Here is a 17,876-nt window from a genome sequence, read left to right as displayed (position 1 = left end):
CTTGATTATTTTTTTTCTAATTAGATCTAATATTTTAAAATTATATAACATAAACACATTACTGGAAATGTAGTTATCCTTGATACTTTTTTTTCTTGGCTTTTTTCTTAGTCATGTATTTTTCTAGTAGAAACAAGTATATAGATAATTTTATGTCCTATGCATTTTTATTGGCTTAAAGTGACATACCCCAGTGTTGTACCTTTATAACTCTGAAGGCTTCGCACTTTCGTGTTTCTAAAAGGAAACATATCCATTTCTGAAGCAACCAAGCTATTTAGGTTATGTGAAAGGAGAAAAATTAATTATCAATGGCTAAAACAAGGATGAAAACTATATAATATAGAATATTATACATTTCACCTTTTTCCCCCTAGATAACCTTTCAGGAGTTTTTATTCCATGTCTGGAATATATTTAAAACCACTTACTGATGGTACTCTGAGACAAAGTGCTTAAGAATAATGTATACAAAGCCAGGATCCTGACAACAGCTTGGATGGAAACTGGGAGACTGGGCCCTTGGTTCACAGTCCCGATCCTTAGCAGAGGTGGGTCTTCAGCCCAAGGATGTATGACTTTAAGTCAGTTCATCTTTCTAGAGTCTCATGTCTTCAGCTGTCAGATTCAAGGTTTGTATCAGATAACTTGGGAGGTGCCTTCCCAGATCTAATGCTCCAGGGTTCCCTAGGAGGGTGTGAGCTCAGGCCACCACTCTCCCAAGGACAACCTGAACCTGCCTTGGGTCACCGTGGTATGTGCCTTTTGCAGTGGGCACCTGTCACGCCCCCGCCACCTCGGGGAGAGTGAGACCCAGGCAGTGAGGTTTTGAGTTTTTCAAGGCTCCATTTCAACATTTTTCTACCTTCTTTTCCTTAAGACTGTAGCCCCTCAGACCCTAGCTGTTCAGGCTGTTTTGTGTCTGAAGGGGATGATTAAACCTCTTCAGTAGAAAAAAGCCCCAAGAGGGGAAAGCTGTGAAAATAACCAGATTCAAAGAGGAGAGGAAGGAAGAGAAAGAGAACAATTTGACTGAAAGGCATCTGCTGTTTGGGAGGTTCCTGAGGTCACGGATGCTACCTTTTTCTCTTTGGACCCTCTGAGTCTAGCAGAGTCCCAGCTAAGAGAGGGCACTTCCTGAACACGCGGTAAAAGAGGACACGAACAAAGAATGAGGTGGGGGGACCCAAAAGTGTCCTTCCAGGAGGTGAGGAAGGTGGTAGGATCTTTGTAAAACATACACACAACCCTGAAAAACGCTCCAGGACTCGCCTGTCCAGAGTTCCTAAATTTGGAGGCCATGGCGCCTGCGACAGCCTGGTCCACGTTGGCGCTGTCGAACACGATGAATGGGGCGTGGCCGCCCAGCTCCATGGACACCCTTTTCACGGAGTTTGCTGCATGGTGCAACAGGACCTGTGAGCAGAGGAGGGGATGCTGTGAGCACTGGAATCAATGACAAAACCAACTCTCTGGACTGGTGAGCCTTTGTTTTAAAAAAATTACCCCATAGTGGAAAAAGCCAGGTGCACAGTAATGTATGTGGGATGATAGTTTGTGTAAGAAAAGGGGGAAATAAGGAGATATATATATATATATATATATATATATACACACACACATATATATATATATATGTGTGTGTGTGTGTACATATTTGCTTGTTTTGGTAAAGAAACACTGGGAAGATAACAAGAAACTAAAAGCAATTACTTATAAAAGGGAGGAAATCAGGGAGAAGGGTGAGGGTGAGATTTCTGAATATAAACATGGTTATATTGCCCTGGTTTTTGAACTGTGTAAATGTATGACCTAGTCCAAAAAATTACAATAAATAGGCTTAAAAATCATATGTAGAGCTAAGATAATATAGAGAGAAAATAATAAAGTCACCCAGAATCCCACCACCCATAGGTGACTACTGATACAACTTTAAGGTACATCCGTCCAGAATTTGGCCACACACACTGGTTCATGTATATGTACTCTTTTTTGTTTTTTAAGAAAATAGGATGGTTAAAAAAACAACAACAGATGGCAGTTTTTTTTTTTAATACTTTCATTGCGCTATGGTTCCTATGCAGTAAACTATACACATTTCAGATGTACAGTTTGATGAATTTTGATAGGTGTATACACTAATGAAACCACCACCACAATCAAGATAGCTAACATTTTCATCACTCCGCAAGAGATGCAAATTTCAAATTCCTCATTTATCCCTTCCCACCCACTTTAAGTTATGCAGTTTTATAACCTGGTTTATCTTCCCAATTACTTATACATCCGGAACATCTTAACATGCTCACAAAACTTTATATCCTGCTCCTTTAACATAGTACTATAATATGAAGATTCTCTCATGTCAGCATGTGTTTCCAGAGCATTCCTTTAAATGCTTGCCTCGTATTCCACTGCTTAGCTGTTCCATCATTAATTTATTTAGCCCTCATCTGTTGGAAATTTAGGTTGCTTCTAATTTCTTGCTATTAAAAACAACACTGCAGTCTTTCCCTCAGAATAAATGAGCAGAAGTATAATTGCTAGGTCAGTGCACAACTGTAAGGCTTTTTCATACTTGTTTTTTCATACTTTTTCATAATTGTTAAGCTTTAAATATCCAGTAAGAGTCTTATGCCCTAGGAAAGCTGCCCAGGGATGTCTGCTTTATTACAGGATAGCAGGTCTTTGTCCGGTCAGAGCTACAGGAAAGATGGAACCACTTGGATGGTGCATGTGAAACAGACGCAGTCACAAGCCCAGGGTCACTCCACGAATGGCCCCCGTGAAGCACACCCTGAGGCCGTGGGCTTTACGATCAGGCCCTTAGTCAAAATTCAGCACCGCTGGAAAGCTGCTTCGGTACTTCTCTGTGTGCCCAGATATTACTATTTCAGCAATGAACCAGAAATAACCGCCTTCTCAATGAAACGTTACTAGTCAACAAATTGTACAAGTTTTATGATTACACATATTTCTTTATTGGACTCATGATAGCTGTTTTCTTTTGAATTTTTAAAAACTGCTCTCTGCCAGGCAGTTGGATTTTCCTGACTTTGCTTGCTCTTGGGTCTCTCGCCTCTGCCCAGCCTCGGGCTCAGGACCTGTGTCCTCCGACCGCATCTTCTTCGCACTCAGTGCCCGTGGTGATGGCTTGAACCCGCTCTGGCCTGCGTGGCCCCTGTGGCACTGCGTGCATACCTGTTATGTCTTAAGGAATCCTTTCCTCTCTGGTTCCCCCTGCTGACCTTCTCAGGACCTCAGCTTCCAAAGCCCTAGAGAGGGAATGTGACTGCCCACCTCATCATCCTCTGCCAGGTCGCTTGTCCTAGCTTACTGGCCAGCCTACGAATCTGTTTCCCTTGGGTCAAATGACCACCCACGGTTGAATTTGCTGTAGGGGGAGAGACAAGGTATTAAGTACTATAAAACATGGTTGCTGTCCCCTCAACAGGCCCTGGGGGTGGGGGAGTGGTCCCCCTGGAAAGAGGTAAGGCCAGGGCAGCATCTCCAGAACAGGCTGACTGTCTGAGATTCGCTTAGAGGCAAGATTCTATGTCCTGAGATCAGGAGCTCAGCCACTGTTTCTCTGCCAAGATCAGCTCAGAAGAGGCCCTGGGGATAGAGGATGGTTATTCCTTTCTTAGTGATTCCCATCCCTTTTTCCTACAATCCACTTCAAGTGAATCATTGTCCTGTATAAATAAGAGGCACAACTGGACTTGGCAGGAACGTGGTCGGCATTTTCCTGGGGGTCTGTTTGATGGGACAGTTTGCTGAGCAGAGTGAGGGGAGCAATGAATAGGCAGCCTTTGCCTGGCACCTGGGACTTTCTCTGGTTTCAATGGCAAAGATTCACAAGCTTTTCTCCCAGGCCTCTCTCTTTTTCTCTAACTACCTCATAGTGACATTTGAAACCCTCTGAGAGTAAGTTTGCACCACAAGATCCATTGATCAGGGTGCTGGCAGCTTGCAGAGCTAAAATTCCTGCCTCTGAAATGAATGAATGGTAGGCTTCACTTGGCATGACAAATGTGCTATGGTTGGGAGTGACTAAAATTGCTTTATTCCCTCCTGTTTTGCATAGCGTCAAAAAATGACTCATTTCACCAAAACTTTCAGATTAGATTTGTATTATTTTTACCTGATACATGTTTATGGACGTCTCTAGCATGAGTAGATATGCATGGAGATATATAAACACTAGCAGAAAAAAGTATACTATCTGGAGAGAAACACCATAAATAAGAACTTCTCTTCTGCTCTGCCTTTTTTATCTTTTGAACATTTAAAAGGAGAAATAAAAATGCACTCACAGGTGCACATACGAGATTTTGGGGAAAGAACTTTTCAACGTTTAAGGGGGAAAGAAAAGATCTTTCTGTTTCTGTAAGTACCTTTATACTAAATGCAATTTTTGTTCAATTCTAAGACACCCATTTCCTTAATTCTAGATTAGGAAAGAAACATGCATTCAAGTTATGTGAATACAACGGACAGCTTTCAGCCACTCCCCATGCAACAAATAATGGGAACCTCGACTTCCCCTGTGCCTTCGGTTTTGTCAAATAGGAACCTATGTCATGTCACAGAAAGGAACCCCATCTGAAATATCTCCAGACGGTGATCAGACATTATGTTGTCGAACAGAGCTTTCAACACTCTGCTGGTGTTAAGTCTTGATCGAGATGAAACAGTGTTCTGATTCTCTATAAAGAGAAGATGTTAGGATAACAGTTGTTTTCTTTGAGACCTAAGTCACATACCTTTCCGGTGGCTGTTGAGCCAGTAAAGGAAATTTTGGACACCAGAGGATCCGTGCAAAGTGCTTCGCCTACTTCCTTGGCCTTCTTTCGAGAGCAGGGAATAACGTTGTATACACCCGGAGGGATTCCAGCCTGGTCTGCGAGCTATAAAGAGAAACAGCAAACATGTGGCAGCAAATGATCAAACTGGAAAAACAGAAAAGAGAAATAAATAGATGTTTTAATCCAAAAAGTAATGGGAAAAAAAAAATAACTAGGCTGACTTTGGGAACAGAATACATTTGGAACTGAAATAAGATTATTTAAGTGCTAAGGTGACATTAATATTAATGTGTTGTTGGAAGTTTCTGTAAGAATTTACGCGTATTTTATTGTGCATATATGTATATTTCTTAGCCCTGCCACAAAGAGGTCTAGAAACAATGACCAACCAGTAGCAATGACCATCCTTAGTTCCCCAAGTGTAGTCTTAAAATATCATTTCCTACCAGAGGAAACAAGGGCTTTCTGCAGAAATGGTTAATCCCAGGTCTGGGGCAAGAAATATCTATAATAAGCCTGAAATATCTTGTCATACTAGATAGCAAGGAAAGTCTCAAAGCTATTAACGTTAAAATACTAGAGAGTCGACTTGAAGAGGCTGCCATTGACCAGAAGTGGAGGCAATCTGCTTCATTAAGGATCATAACTGTAAAAGACTGAAAGTCATCAAATATGTTAAAATCTATTAACATATAATGATACTTAAAAAACAAACTAACAGAACCTCTGGCAGATGACAGGAATAGATTCATTAATTTGAAAAACTGGTAAATAAAAAGAATCAAGTATACTGCCTTTCCCATGTGAATTTACCACTGGGGAACCAAATAGGAGATGATGCATGGCTTTGATTCATAGAAGTGGTCTGGTGAATAAATGACAGAAAAAGGAAAGAATTCAAATATCTCCATTTTCGTAATTCCTAATGAATAAATAGACTGTGCAGCATTGCGCAGCAATGAATGCAAACATCTCGAAAATGGAGACACCCAGACATTATGTGCCTCCTGACAAAAGGACACAAAACGGGATCAGACCCAAGTCTGAAGAAGCATCTGGATGCAGCTGTCCGTCTGTGGGAAGTGCAGCAGACACAGGAACAAGGCTCAGACTGTGGGGAGCACTACTGGTCAAATGTCCAGTTTCTTCAACAGATCAATTGAAAGGACAAGTACAGGATGGAGGGGAACCTGCAGCATTGAAGAAACTCACAAGACGTTCCAAATTTTAAAAAAAAGAGTAAGACTTTAGTTCCTGCAGAGGCACACCCGGGTGATAAATGGATTACCATACAAATCAAGACAGGCTCTTTTGGAGGGAGGTATGATTCAGACAGGACAGGCAGAGTCCTTCTGGAGCAGGTGGCAGAGTTGGTTTTTTTTTTTTTTTTTTAACAGAGTTATTGGGGACTAAACCCAGGACCTTGGGCATGCTAACCATGCACTCTGCCACTGAGCTATACCACACCCCCTCAAAGTTCTTTTTCTTAACCAGGTGATGGTTACGAGGGTATCCAAGTTATAATAATTCATTCAGCTATGCATTTGTTTCATGTGGTTTCTCTGTATTGGCTTTAGTTTACAATTAAAAAAAAAAGACATTGATGGGATGCAAGTACTTTATGATTATTTTGAAGACTTTATGACTTTGAAGGTGGAGACAAGACAGAGCAAGGTTAGCTGCTTCACCCGGGCGACAGAGAAATCCTCAGAGTTTCTAGGCCTTCACTAAAGACCTGTCATTTTCTGTTGGTCTAAGAAGCTGTGTTTTTCCTTTGAAATAATCTCTCCATTTATAGAGGCTTTAAAATATGTGCTCCATAACCTTTCCAATCAATACAAGTGTTGTGCTTTCAAATAAATTTCGCAAGCAGGTGGGGTCTAACATCAAAGATCGGTTCAGCCTCTAAACGTAATTTGTAGGAAGTACACCATTAACTATATCTATGCTCAGGAGTCTAATAAAAAGGCTAACTTATGTCATGCAGATTTACAAATTATTTCAAGGAAAACTGTAACAACCCATCTTAAAAAAAAAAAAAGTCTTCCACTCCATTAACTTTTCCGTGCGAGGAAAACAACCAGTCTGCCTCTGAAAGGAGGTGCCCTTGGGTGAAGTGCCCTTAAAGGAGACAGGTTTCTAGTCACTGGGTCTGCAGCTGCACCGGGTCCATGAGCGCCTAGGACAGCGGACACAGAATGGCCACTGCTGTGAAGATGGTGGTGCTGGCCTCTTGGAAGCCCCTGTATCTAACCACAGGGCAAATGGCCAGGGCAGGAGCATGGGGACATAAGGAGGGAAGAAGGCTGAGGTGATGAGGTCCCTCCCCCTCCCTCCCACTGGCTGAGTGCCTCTGCATCCAGGCACAGTGCTAGGCTCTGGCACACAGCAGTGAGGGAACAGAACAGCTCCAAGTCCCCATCTGAGCTCAGCTTACATTCTTGTGGGATAATTATCAAAACAACGAAGTAAGACACCTGTCAGGTACAGGAAGAGGAATAAAGCAGGGAAGGGGATGAGGAGCGAGAGAGCTCAAGCCTGTGATTTTCAAACAGGGTGGCGGGGGAGCAGGGGGGGCCTCAGGAAAGGTGGCATTTGAATAAAGACGGGAAGAAGCGAATCATGGGTGTACCTGGGGGAGAACTTTCCAGAGGGAAAAGTGAGTGTCAAGCTGCTCGAAGGTGAACCTGGTGTGGCCTGGGGAGCAGCAGGGGCTCCAATGGCCGGAGCAGATGAGTAAGGGGTCTGGAGTGACCGAGAAGGGAGTGGGGTAGGAGAGGTTGAGGGATGGGGAGGCAGCATCTCACTGGGCTTTAAAGGCCACCGCAGGAAGTCTGGATTTTACTCTGAGTGACGTGAGAGGCTTTTGGACAGAAGGACAAGATCTGACTGAATGCACATTGACCTGGAGAAGGGGTGGTAGGTAAGAGGTGCCTGAATGTGAGAAATGCCCACATTTTGGTCACATTACTAAGACTAAATAAAAACAATGGGTACATATTTTTAGGGAAGCCTAAAAAATACACTGCCTACAGATGTCAGAACCCAGCCTCATCCATATTTTTTCCTAAAAGGAGCAACATCTGGATTAAAAATCATGCCTAGTGAATTAGAACACAGCACCATCCTGCATGAGATGCAGGCAAAGAAGGAGGCTTGGAAAGCACTTCGTTCAGTCCGGGATAAACATCCTTTCTTGGACTCTGTCGGCTCTGCGCAGCCGCAGCGCCAGAGGCTCACCTCGGCCAAGGCCAGGGCAGAGAAGGGCGTGTCCTCCGCAGGTTTCACCACGACGCTGCAGCCGGCAGCCAGGGCGGCCCCCACCTTGCGCGTGATCATGGCGCTGGGGAAGTTCCACTGGATCAGAAGAGAGAGGAAGTGAGTGAGAGGAAGGCCTGGCCCCTGGTCCAAGGGCAGGCAGGTCTGGAAGTCAGCCAGCAAACTCCTTTGCACAAGTGACCGGCAGGGCCGTTCTGGCACAGGTAAGCTCTCAGAACGCCTGGCACCTGCCGACTTCAGGGACGGGGGAGACAAAGGCTCATGAAGACAGGAAACATTTTCAGAGTTTAAAACAGTATGAAATGATCTATCCTGGGGGATGGCCAACTTTTCCTGTAAAGGGTCAGGTAGTAAATATTTAAGGGTTTGTGGGATATCCAGTTACGGTCACAACTACTCAATCCCACAGACAATATGGGTGTGGCTCTGTCCCAATAAAACTTTATTTACAAATACAGACAGCAGGCTGGATGTGGCCTGAGGGCCGCAGTTTTCAGACTTTGGGAGAAAAGGTTAACAAAGGTGATTTTGAAAATGGCAGATGATGTATTACTTCCCTCTCTATATATTTACAGATCTCTATGGACATCTGTGTATCTGCAGTAACAACATTTTATTTTGACAAAAAATTTGTATAGTGTTTATTCTGTGCCAGGCATTTTTCTAAGCACTTTTAAGTGATAATTAAGTCCTCATCACAACCCAGTGAGGTTGGTGTAATTCTCCTTATTTGCAGGTTTGGAGAAAGTGAGACAGAGCAGTTAAGTAACTTGCTCAAGGTCACACAGCTGGTGAAGAGTGGGGTTTGTGTCAAACCTGGTCAGTCTAGGCAGGAAGGGGATGTCTCTCTGTAACTGTGGTGAGCAGGGAAAGAAGAGGAGGCCTGAGACCAGCTGTCAGACACTGTAGAGGAGTTTATATGGGACCTAGTAGAAGGTAGACCCAAGAAAGGCAGCTCCTCAGGAGAAAGCTGGGCACCCCACAAGTGTACTGCAGCCCCCACCTGGCAGACACAATGTCTTATTTCTTAGCCTTTTTACTTCCTTTTTACTTCCCACTGCCTACTGGTAGGTACAGAAATACTTTGCTCTTGATGTCTGCAAATTAAGCATAAAATTTTCTCAAAAGTATGGCACATTAAAAAAATGTATCATATCTTAAGTCTTAAAACAAATGATAAATACCAGAAAAACTTTTTAGATGTACTAGGCAGTGCCACGAAGCCTTTATGCCAAGTCAGAAAAGCCCCCTGGGTCCTCCTGTGGGTCCTCCCCCTTCTGCAGGCATTAGATAACACGTCTGCCCAGTGGCCACCACCACACCTCCCATTACCACTGAGGAAGGACCAGGAAGCACACCTCCGCATCCAGCAATGGCATCGGGAAACGGAGAACAAATGATGAAGTTAACAGGATGGGCACAGCTGCTCAAGCTCCGCTCATCCTCTTCCCCTAGGATCTTGCTGATCCTGCCACGTACCGGGGTGATGACTGCGGCCACACCGAGGGGCTGCTTGAGGACCAGAGCCCGCCTATCTTTTGCCGGGGTATAGATAATGTCTCCGTAAATGCGGCGGGCTTCCTCTGAAAACCACTCCAGGAAATTGGCAGAATAGAGAATTTCTCCCTGTGCTTCTTTCAGCGGTTTTCCCTAAATTAAATCAGAAAAGGACACTTTCATCACCTTCTCATAACAAAGCATGATTCTGCATTTCTAAATATTTCAAGGCTGCAAGCAGAGTAGAAAAGTTTACCATTACAAAACCTATTTCTAAATTTCTAACCTCAGTGTGAGTCTTGGAAAGCAGAATTACAAATAGTGATGGAAGGATGTCTGCCAGGCCACCCTGAATCACGACCGTGCGTCATTTGCATTCTCAGTATGTTTACAATGAGGAGACAGCTAGAACTGCCTCTCCTAATTTTTTTTTCTTCTAATCTCTTCTTAATGTTGTGACTAGTGGTGTAATTTGTTAGAGCAACCAAAAAAAAAAAAAATGATACCTTTTAAAATGTACAAAAACCACATAAAAAACAACCAAAACATTGAAAAAAAACTGCATTCATGAAAAAGTATTCACATAGTTCCCTCAAAATCTACCTCTTACATGCTATTTTTTTCTTTTTTAAAAATTTTAAGTATAGTCAGTTTACAATGTTGTATTAATTTCTGGTGTACAGCATAGTGTTTCAGTTCTACTTGGATACTGTTAAAGAGTAAATTAGAAAATATAAGTTTTGCTTTAGCAAACGTGAGTGCCTGACTTAGGAAAAGTTTGTGCCATACACAAGACTCAGCTGATCTGATCATTAGGCAAGGAATTGACCTTGTTTTTAGCTACAGAAAACCACTGACTGTTAGAGGATTCCCCAAGCTTTAGTCTAAGAACTACTGGACAGTTTCTTCGGGTAGCAAGTTAGAACCCTGAACTTACACTTTCAGCTGTAATTATCTTGGCAAGGTCATCCTTATTTTGTATCATTAAATCGTACCATTTTCGAAGTAAAGAACTCCTCTCCTGAAAAAGAAACGGAAAAAGAAATAGTGAAGTGCCAAGTATAAGAGAGGCTATTAAATAATCTTCAATTTCCTACAGTATCTACTGTGTGGTCTCATTCTTGGGGGACATGCACTGACCTTTCTTTTTTTTAAAATCAAGATATAGTTGACATACAACAGTATATTCATTTCAAATGTACAGACATTTCTTTGATATGTAATAACAAAGACCCAATTTCAAGTAGCATCGAACAGGGTGTACTAAGTCATAAATTGTAAAAGAGAAAAAAAGTTTTATGGAGCAGCTATTATTGTTTATGGTAAATATGAATAACTTTAATTTCACCACACAAAGGTATATTTCCCTATTTTTTAAAAAACTTATTTTTAATTGCAGTAAAATACACATAACATAAAATTTAACATCTCTTTTTATTGAAGCATAGTCAGTTTACAATGTTGTGTCAGTTTCTGGTATACAGTATGGTGATTCAGTCATACATAGACATACATATATTCCTTTTCATATTCCTTTTCACTATTGGTTACTATAAGATATTGAATATAGTTCCCTGTGCTATACAGTAGAAACTTGTTGTTTATCTATTTTATATATAGTAGTTAGTATCTTCAAATCTCGAACTTCCAATTTATCCCTTCCCACTCCTTTTCCCCTCTGGTAACCATAAGTTTGTTTTCTATGTCTGTGAGTCTGTTTCTGTTTTGTAAATAAGTTCATTTGTGTTTTTTTTTTTAAGATTCCACATATAAGTGATATCATATGGTATTTTTCTTTCTCTTTCTGGCATCACTTAGTATGACAATCTCCAGGTCCATCCATGTTGTTGCAAATGGCATTATTTTATCATTTTTATGGGTAAGTAGTATTCCATTGTCTATATATATATCACATCTTCTTTATCCAGTCATCTGTCGATGGACATTAAGGCTGCTTCCATGTCTTGGTTATTGTAAGTAGTGCTGCTATGAACACTGAGGTTCAGGTATCTTTTCAAATTAGTTTTTGTCTTTTCCAGATGTATACTAAGGAGCGGGATTGCTGGATCATATGGTAAGTCTATTTTACTTTTTTTAAGGAATCTCCATACTGTCTTCCATAATGGCTGCACCAAACTACGTTCCCAGCAACAGTGTGGGAGGGTTCCCTTTTCTCCACACCCTCTGTAGCATTTATCATTTGTGGACTTTTCAGTGATGGCCATTCTAATTGGTGTGAGGTGATACCTCATTATAGTTTTGATTTGTATTCTGATAATTAGCGATATTGAGCATAATATTTAACATCTTAATCACTTTTAAGTGTGCAGTTCAGTGGCCTTGAGTACATTCACATTGTTGTGCAACCATCACCACCATCCATCTCCAGAACGCTTTTCATTTTGCAAAAACTGAAACTCTGTCCCTATTAAACAATAACTCTCCATGCTCCCCAGCCTCTGACAATCACCATCCTACTTTCAGTCTCTAAGAATTTGACTACTCTAGGTAGTTTATATAGACAGACTCATACAGCCTTTGTCGTTTTGTGACTGGCATATTTCACTCAACACAATGTCCTCAAGCACAGTTGTTTATTTTAATGACTTATTGGCAAGTTGAATTTGTCCCACAGACTGGGGTGGACATTGTGGGGTGTGTGAGGCATAAGAAAGGGTTTTTATACACTTAGGAAGAGGGCCCAAGCACAACATTGTGGATGTACTTAATGCCACCAAACTGTACACTTGCAGATGGCTAAAATGGTAAATTTCATGTTATGTCCATTTCACTCTAATTTTTAAAAATTTCCAAAGAGGACGAAAGAATAGATTGGATTATTAACTATATTATGGAAGACAAGGTTTCCTTAAAAATTTTTTTTAAAGGAATTCATTTATATAAAATCATAAAAAAAAAAAAGAGGGCCCGGAGAATCAGGTCAACTACGCCACAGAGAAATGCTCTAAAGGATGATGTGCCCCTGGGGCTCCAGCCTCCTGCATCTGAATAGGTGCATCTGAAGCAAAGAAAAACCTTTGGTTTATTCTTCCTGCCTGGAAAGGTTGCCCATGGCAACGAGCAAACCTGGTTTGTCATTCCATCATTCTAATCCGTTCAGCAGGCAAGAGATTTAAACTGTTTTCTCGTTCCACTCACGAGAAGAGAGCCGAGACTGTGTAAACCCCACTAACCATCTTGCTCTGGGTTCTTTCCCTTCCTTATTTTGGACACAGTAACAAGCTTCGTTATCTTTGCTCTCAAGGGTGTTGTTGAGATGAAGCCTTCTAAATCTCAATCCCCCAGAAAAGAGACATCAACAACCCTTAAAACAGTATTACTACAGTAATTTCACTTTGCTGACTCTCACTGTGCAATACCAGTTCAGAATCTGATGACTGTGGGCCCATGTGCTGTGGCTTATTCTGGAGGAGAAATGAAAGACTAAAATCTAGGAGGCCCAGCTTAGAGAAAGAAATTAAACATGAGGAAATGGTGCTGCGAGGACTTCAGCACCATCCACAGTCCGAGAGAGAAAGAGAAGAAGGTGGAGCAGCGTGAGCACTGTGAGAATGTGAAGGAAAAGCTGGGCTGGTCTAACAAGATAACTCACAGGTCTAGGAATGTGAAGGAGAGGCTGGGCTGGGCTAACAAGTCTAAGTATTGGAATACTGATTTGAGTTCTGCTGGACTAAATTGTAAATCTAAGTTAATTAGTGTTGGTTTGCTGTTTATGTGTTTTTGCTAGCAAGCTGGATTTTCAAAGATACATATCTGGCTTTGGAATGTTGGTTTGCTGCCTCCCCGCCTCCACTTTTGTGATGATAATGCTGCTAAAGCTGTTCCATGTCTATTGGCTGAATACCCCAAGCTTGTTCTTAACCCTATAAAACCTCATGTGCACCTCTTGAAGGTGCTCAGAGCTTCGGAGCAGAAGCCCCTCTGAGCCCGCCGGCGTAATACATCTGAGTACTCCAACCCTCCGAGTGGTGCTTGTTTCTTGACTGGCCTGTCGTTTCCGTAACAAGAACAAGAAGCAGACTCTACTTGCTGGCGGAACACACAATGTCCAGGCCTGAACACGGAGACCAGCAGAGGCAGCGAATCACCCTCAGTGTGTGCAGCCCACGTGAGGGGTTAGTTGTGTCTGCCCAAAAAAGGCATGTTGGTGTCCCAATCTCCACTACCTCAGAATGTGACCTTCTTTGGAGATTGGGGGGGGGGGGTCTTTTTTTTTTAATATATAAATCTTAAACTTTATTTTGGCAGACTTGTTTTTTATAGGCATTGGTTTAAAGTCATTACTTTTCAGAAATGATACTTTGAAAAGCTAAAAATGCAAAGGTTTAATACTTTCTTTTACTTCAAATATGCATAGTAATGACCCAGGAATAACAATTCTGCATTTTTTGCCAGTTAAGAGCAAACAGATCTAGAGAATGGGAGCCTAAAACGTCTCCCTTATGCATTCCGAAACTGCTGGGTGAGGCTGGCTTCTCTCCTGGTTCCAGGACCCTAGGGTGAGGGGGACCACATAGTCCTCCCCATGTGTGTGTGGGGTTGGCGGGGTGGGAGTGGGGGGATGGGATGGGGTCTTGACAGAGATGATCACGTTCAAGTGAAGTCATGAGGGTGGGCCCTAATCTAATACGACTGGTGTCCTTCTAAAACAGGGAGATGTGCACACAGAAAGAAACAGGCACAGAGGGCGGATGTTGAGAAGGGACAAAGGGAGAAGACGGACATCTGTGAATCAAGGAGGGGGCCTGGAACAGATCCTGCGTTCAGAGCCACAAGAGGACCCAACCCTGCTGACATCTTATTTTAGCCTTGTTGCCCCAGAACACAGACCATAAACTTCTTTAAACCACCAATTTGTGGTACCAGCCCCAGGAAACCCCTACAGCCTTTGTGGGGAGCTGAGTGTGCAGGCTCAAACTGGGGTCCTGGGAGGTTCATGGGAGATGGAGTCACGTGGGGTTCAAATCCCAGATCCTCCAGTTAAGCAAGAGAAGTGACAGATGACGAACGAGAAGCCGCTGTCAGCCAGTCTCCTCATCCAGAACCGGCTCCAGTACCTCCCTCCCGGGGCCCTTGAAAGGACTAAACAAAACACACGTGAGGCACAAGAACAGTACTCAGCTGTGGCAGGCACAATCCTAGTCCTCAAAGATGCCCTCATCCTAATCCCTGGAACCTGTGAATATGCTACTTTACAAGGCAAAGGGCCTGCCGATGTGATCAAGTTAAGGATCTCCAGGTGAGGAGAGGATCTTGCGTTATTCAGGTGGGCCCAATGTCAAGCACCCTATAAGAGAGGCAGGACCTGGGGCAGGCAGAGAAGGTGATGCGATGCCGGAAGCAGAGGTCGGAGTGATGTGGGACCTCTGACCAGGGAATGCCGGAGGCCTCTAGAAACTGGAACAGGCAAGGAAATAGCGAAGGAATGCAGCCCTGCGAACCCGCTTTGGACTTCCGACCTCCAGAACCGTAAGAGTAAATCTTGCTGTGTTACATCCCTAAGCAGGGGTAATGCGTCCCGGCAACCGCAGGAAACCGACGCCTTAGCGTCTAAGGCGGTCAATAGATAACAGCTCCCTTCCATCCTGGAACTCCTCCGAGTTCACGAGGTGGGGAAGGGGGTCATAAAACACGTGAAAACAAAGACGTGAGGCGGTGCAAAAGGTGTCAGGGGGAGTGCGGGACAAGGTATGGACCGCTACGGGTTCAGAGACAGGGGAATGATGGAAAGCTGTGTGGTCTAACGGGCTCACCGGCGGACATAATACACGAGAGAGGCCCCATGAATGGTTGATGTGAATGGGCCTAGAGAAGGAAGGGTTGGGGGGAAGCTGGGGAGCGGGGGGAGCAGGGGAGTGAGCAGCTAAGGCCTGGGAGCAAGAGAGCTGCTTACAAGCTGCGTTTGTGCCCCGCCATCCAAGCTGCAGAAGGGGAGCCGGTTTCCTAGGGAAACTCGATCCCGCCTCCTCCTTAGTAAGATGCCAGAGAAGATCCAAGCTCTTCTAAGACACATGCTGACTTCACATCAATGTTCAAGGGTCGGAGCCATTAGGATGGGAGGTGTGAACTGAACAGCAGGGGACGGTGCCTGTAGCAGGGACAGGTCCCAACACCAGCCCAGCGCTACAAATCACCACTGAACCGGAGACGTGGCTGGAAGAGCTCCTGGACACCGGTAACACCCGCCCACGGCAGGCAGACGCTAGGGGCCTTCGTGGGGTCCCAAGATGACGCCAGAGGCCCCAGGGGTCATCCTTGATGCTCTCCTTTCCCATGAACTCATTTCCCATGGCTGTAAATGCACACGTGTGACTCCCACACTTTTAAGCCCCAGACCCAAGTAGTCAATTGCCTACCTGACAGCCTCACTTGAGTATCTAACAGACATCTCAGACTCGGCGTGTTCAAAGCTGAGCTCCGATTTCTCACCCCAGTGCTGCTCCTCTTACACCCTCCCCCATCTCAGTAGATGATCACTCCTTCCTTCCAGGGGCTCTGGCCAAAAGCCCTGGGGTCATCGTTGAGTCCTGTCTTTCTCTCTCACTTTGTCTGTAATAATCCGTCAGGGAATCCAGTTGCCTCTACCTTCAAAATACATCCTTTATCAGAACACTCCTAACCACCTCCATGGCTACCACCCTAGTTCAAGCCATCCTCATCTCCCACCTGAATAGCCTCCTGACTGTCTCTGGGCTCCTACCACAGCCCCTCCTGCAATCTATCCTCAGCACTGTGGCCAGAGCATCCTTTTACAGTGCAAGTTAGAGATCTCTGCTTCGGCCCTGAAATGGAACCCTGCCTCTTTCTAAGTAGAACCCCACCTGGTCCTTAGAATGGCTATATGCCCGCTCCATCCAGCCGCGGGTTCCATTGTCTATGACCTCCTCCTGTGACCTGTTCCCTTTGTCAGCCCACTCTGCACACAGGCCTCCTTGCTGTTCTTCAAATGCATCATGCATGCACCTGACTCAGGATTTTTGCTCCAGCTGAATTCCATGGCCTCCTTTGGTCTTTGCATCTCTTCCTCAGTGAGGCCTACCCTGATGTTAAGAGTCTGAGTGTCTCTCCCAAATTCATGTAACCCCCAGCACCTCAGAATGTGACTGCATTGGAAGAGAGGGTCCTGAAGGAGGTTATTAAGGTTAAGTGAAGTCATAAGGGAGGGTCTTAACGACTCCAGGATGACTGGTGTCTTGACCAGAAGGGATTAGGGCACCTCCAGGTAGAGGGGAGACCATGTGAAAATGGGGGGAAAATGACCATCTACAAACCAAGGAGGGACAGGCCTTAGAAGAAACCAACCCTGCTGATACCTTGATTTTGGATTTCTAGCTTCCAGAACTGTGAGACAAATTTCTTTTATTCGAGCCACCTGGTCTGTGATACTTTGTTACAGCAGCCCTAGCAAACTAATACCCCAGCCCACATTGCTAACACTGCATCTGGCCCCTGATCCTCTTAGCCAGCTCTGCCTCTGTTCCCTCATAGCATTCGTCACTTGTCACATACTTATTTGTTTAGACACATCTCATTTATAGATTAGATCTCCCCTCTGCCCCTCAACCCCAAGTGAACTCCTCGAGGGCAGGAATCTTTCTTTTCTTGACTGCTGTATCCCAAGCACCTCCACCAGCGCATGACATATAGCAGGCGCTCAGAAAATATCTGACAGCTGAATGAATGTTAAGACTCCCTGGGTACTTAGACCTCATTGCTGGCTGTGCATTTTCCTTCAGAGGGAGGATGCTGAAGTATAGGGTAGAAGATGACTTTGCTGGGCTAGCTCCAGGTGTCACATAATAAATGAAGGAGGAAGAAAATCTCTAAGTTTTTACTCTTTCTCACACTTCCCCAACCCTGCACCCCCAGATCTCCAGAGTTCTCTTTGTCAGTTAACAGCATCTCTTCATTCAGACCCCAGACCTGGAGAATGGTCCTGGACTTGTCCCTTCCCCTGCACAAAGCCCGATTCTTTCCACAGTTCACTCCACTGCCGAGTTCGTGACTCCAGCCCGGGCACTCACTACCAGCCTCCTCGTGGACCCCTGCAGCCGCCTCCGGCATGGTCTCCCAGCAGCCAGGGAGATACTTCAGATGCTCTGAAGAGTCACGTGCTCTCACCTCCCCGCCCCCTCCCATCTACTTGTTCACCATACACCTGACTCCCTTGTAATGACATGTTCACTTTTCTGCCTCCCCTACTGGACACTTGATGAGGCTTGGGGGCGGTCCGTGTTCCTAACGCCTGGCACAGTGCTTGGCACAAAGCCG

The 17,876-nt window shown here is 44.3% G+C and overlaps 1 protein-coding gene across 1 annotated transcript in view; it reads right to left on the bottom strand.

Annotated features, from left to right (window-relative positions):
* The window catches only part of ALDH5A1 (aldehyde dehydrogenase 5 family member A1), a 30,118-nt gene that overhangs the window by 11,294 nt on the left and 948 nt on the right, over positions 1-17,876 (bottom strand). The window contains exons 2-6 of the mRNA XM_014557193.2: positions 10,522-10,605; positions 9,567-9,737; positions 8,049-8,165; positions 4,767-4,910; positions 1,273-1,416 (exon numbers count right to left, since the gene is read on the bottom strand). Of these exons, the coding sequence (XP_014412679.2) occupies positions 1,273-1,416; positions 4,767-4,910; positions 8,049-8,165; positions 9,567-9,737; positions 10,522-10,605 (660 nt within the window). The remainder of the gene's footprint in view (positions 1-1,272; positions 1,417-4,766; positions 4,911-8,048; positions 8,166-9,566; positions 9,738-10,521; positions 10,606-17,876) is intronic.

This window comes from Camelus ferus, chromosome 20 (assembly GCF_009834535.1).
Source record: "Camelus ferus isolate YT-003-E chromosome 20, BCGSAC_Cfer_1.0, whole genome shotgun sequence".
NCBI classification, from domain to species: Eukaryota; Metazoa; Chordata; class Mammalia; order Artiodactyla; family Camelidae; genus Camelus; species Camelus ferus.
Note: the sequence above shows the minus strand (reverse complement) of the source record. Positions and strands in the feature narration are given on the sequence as shown.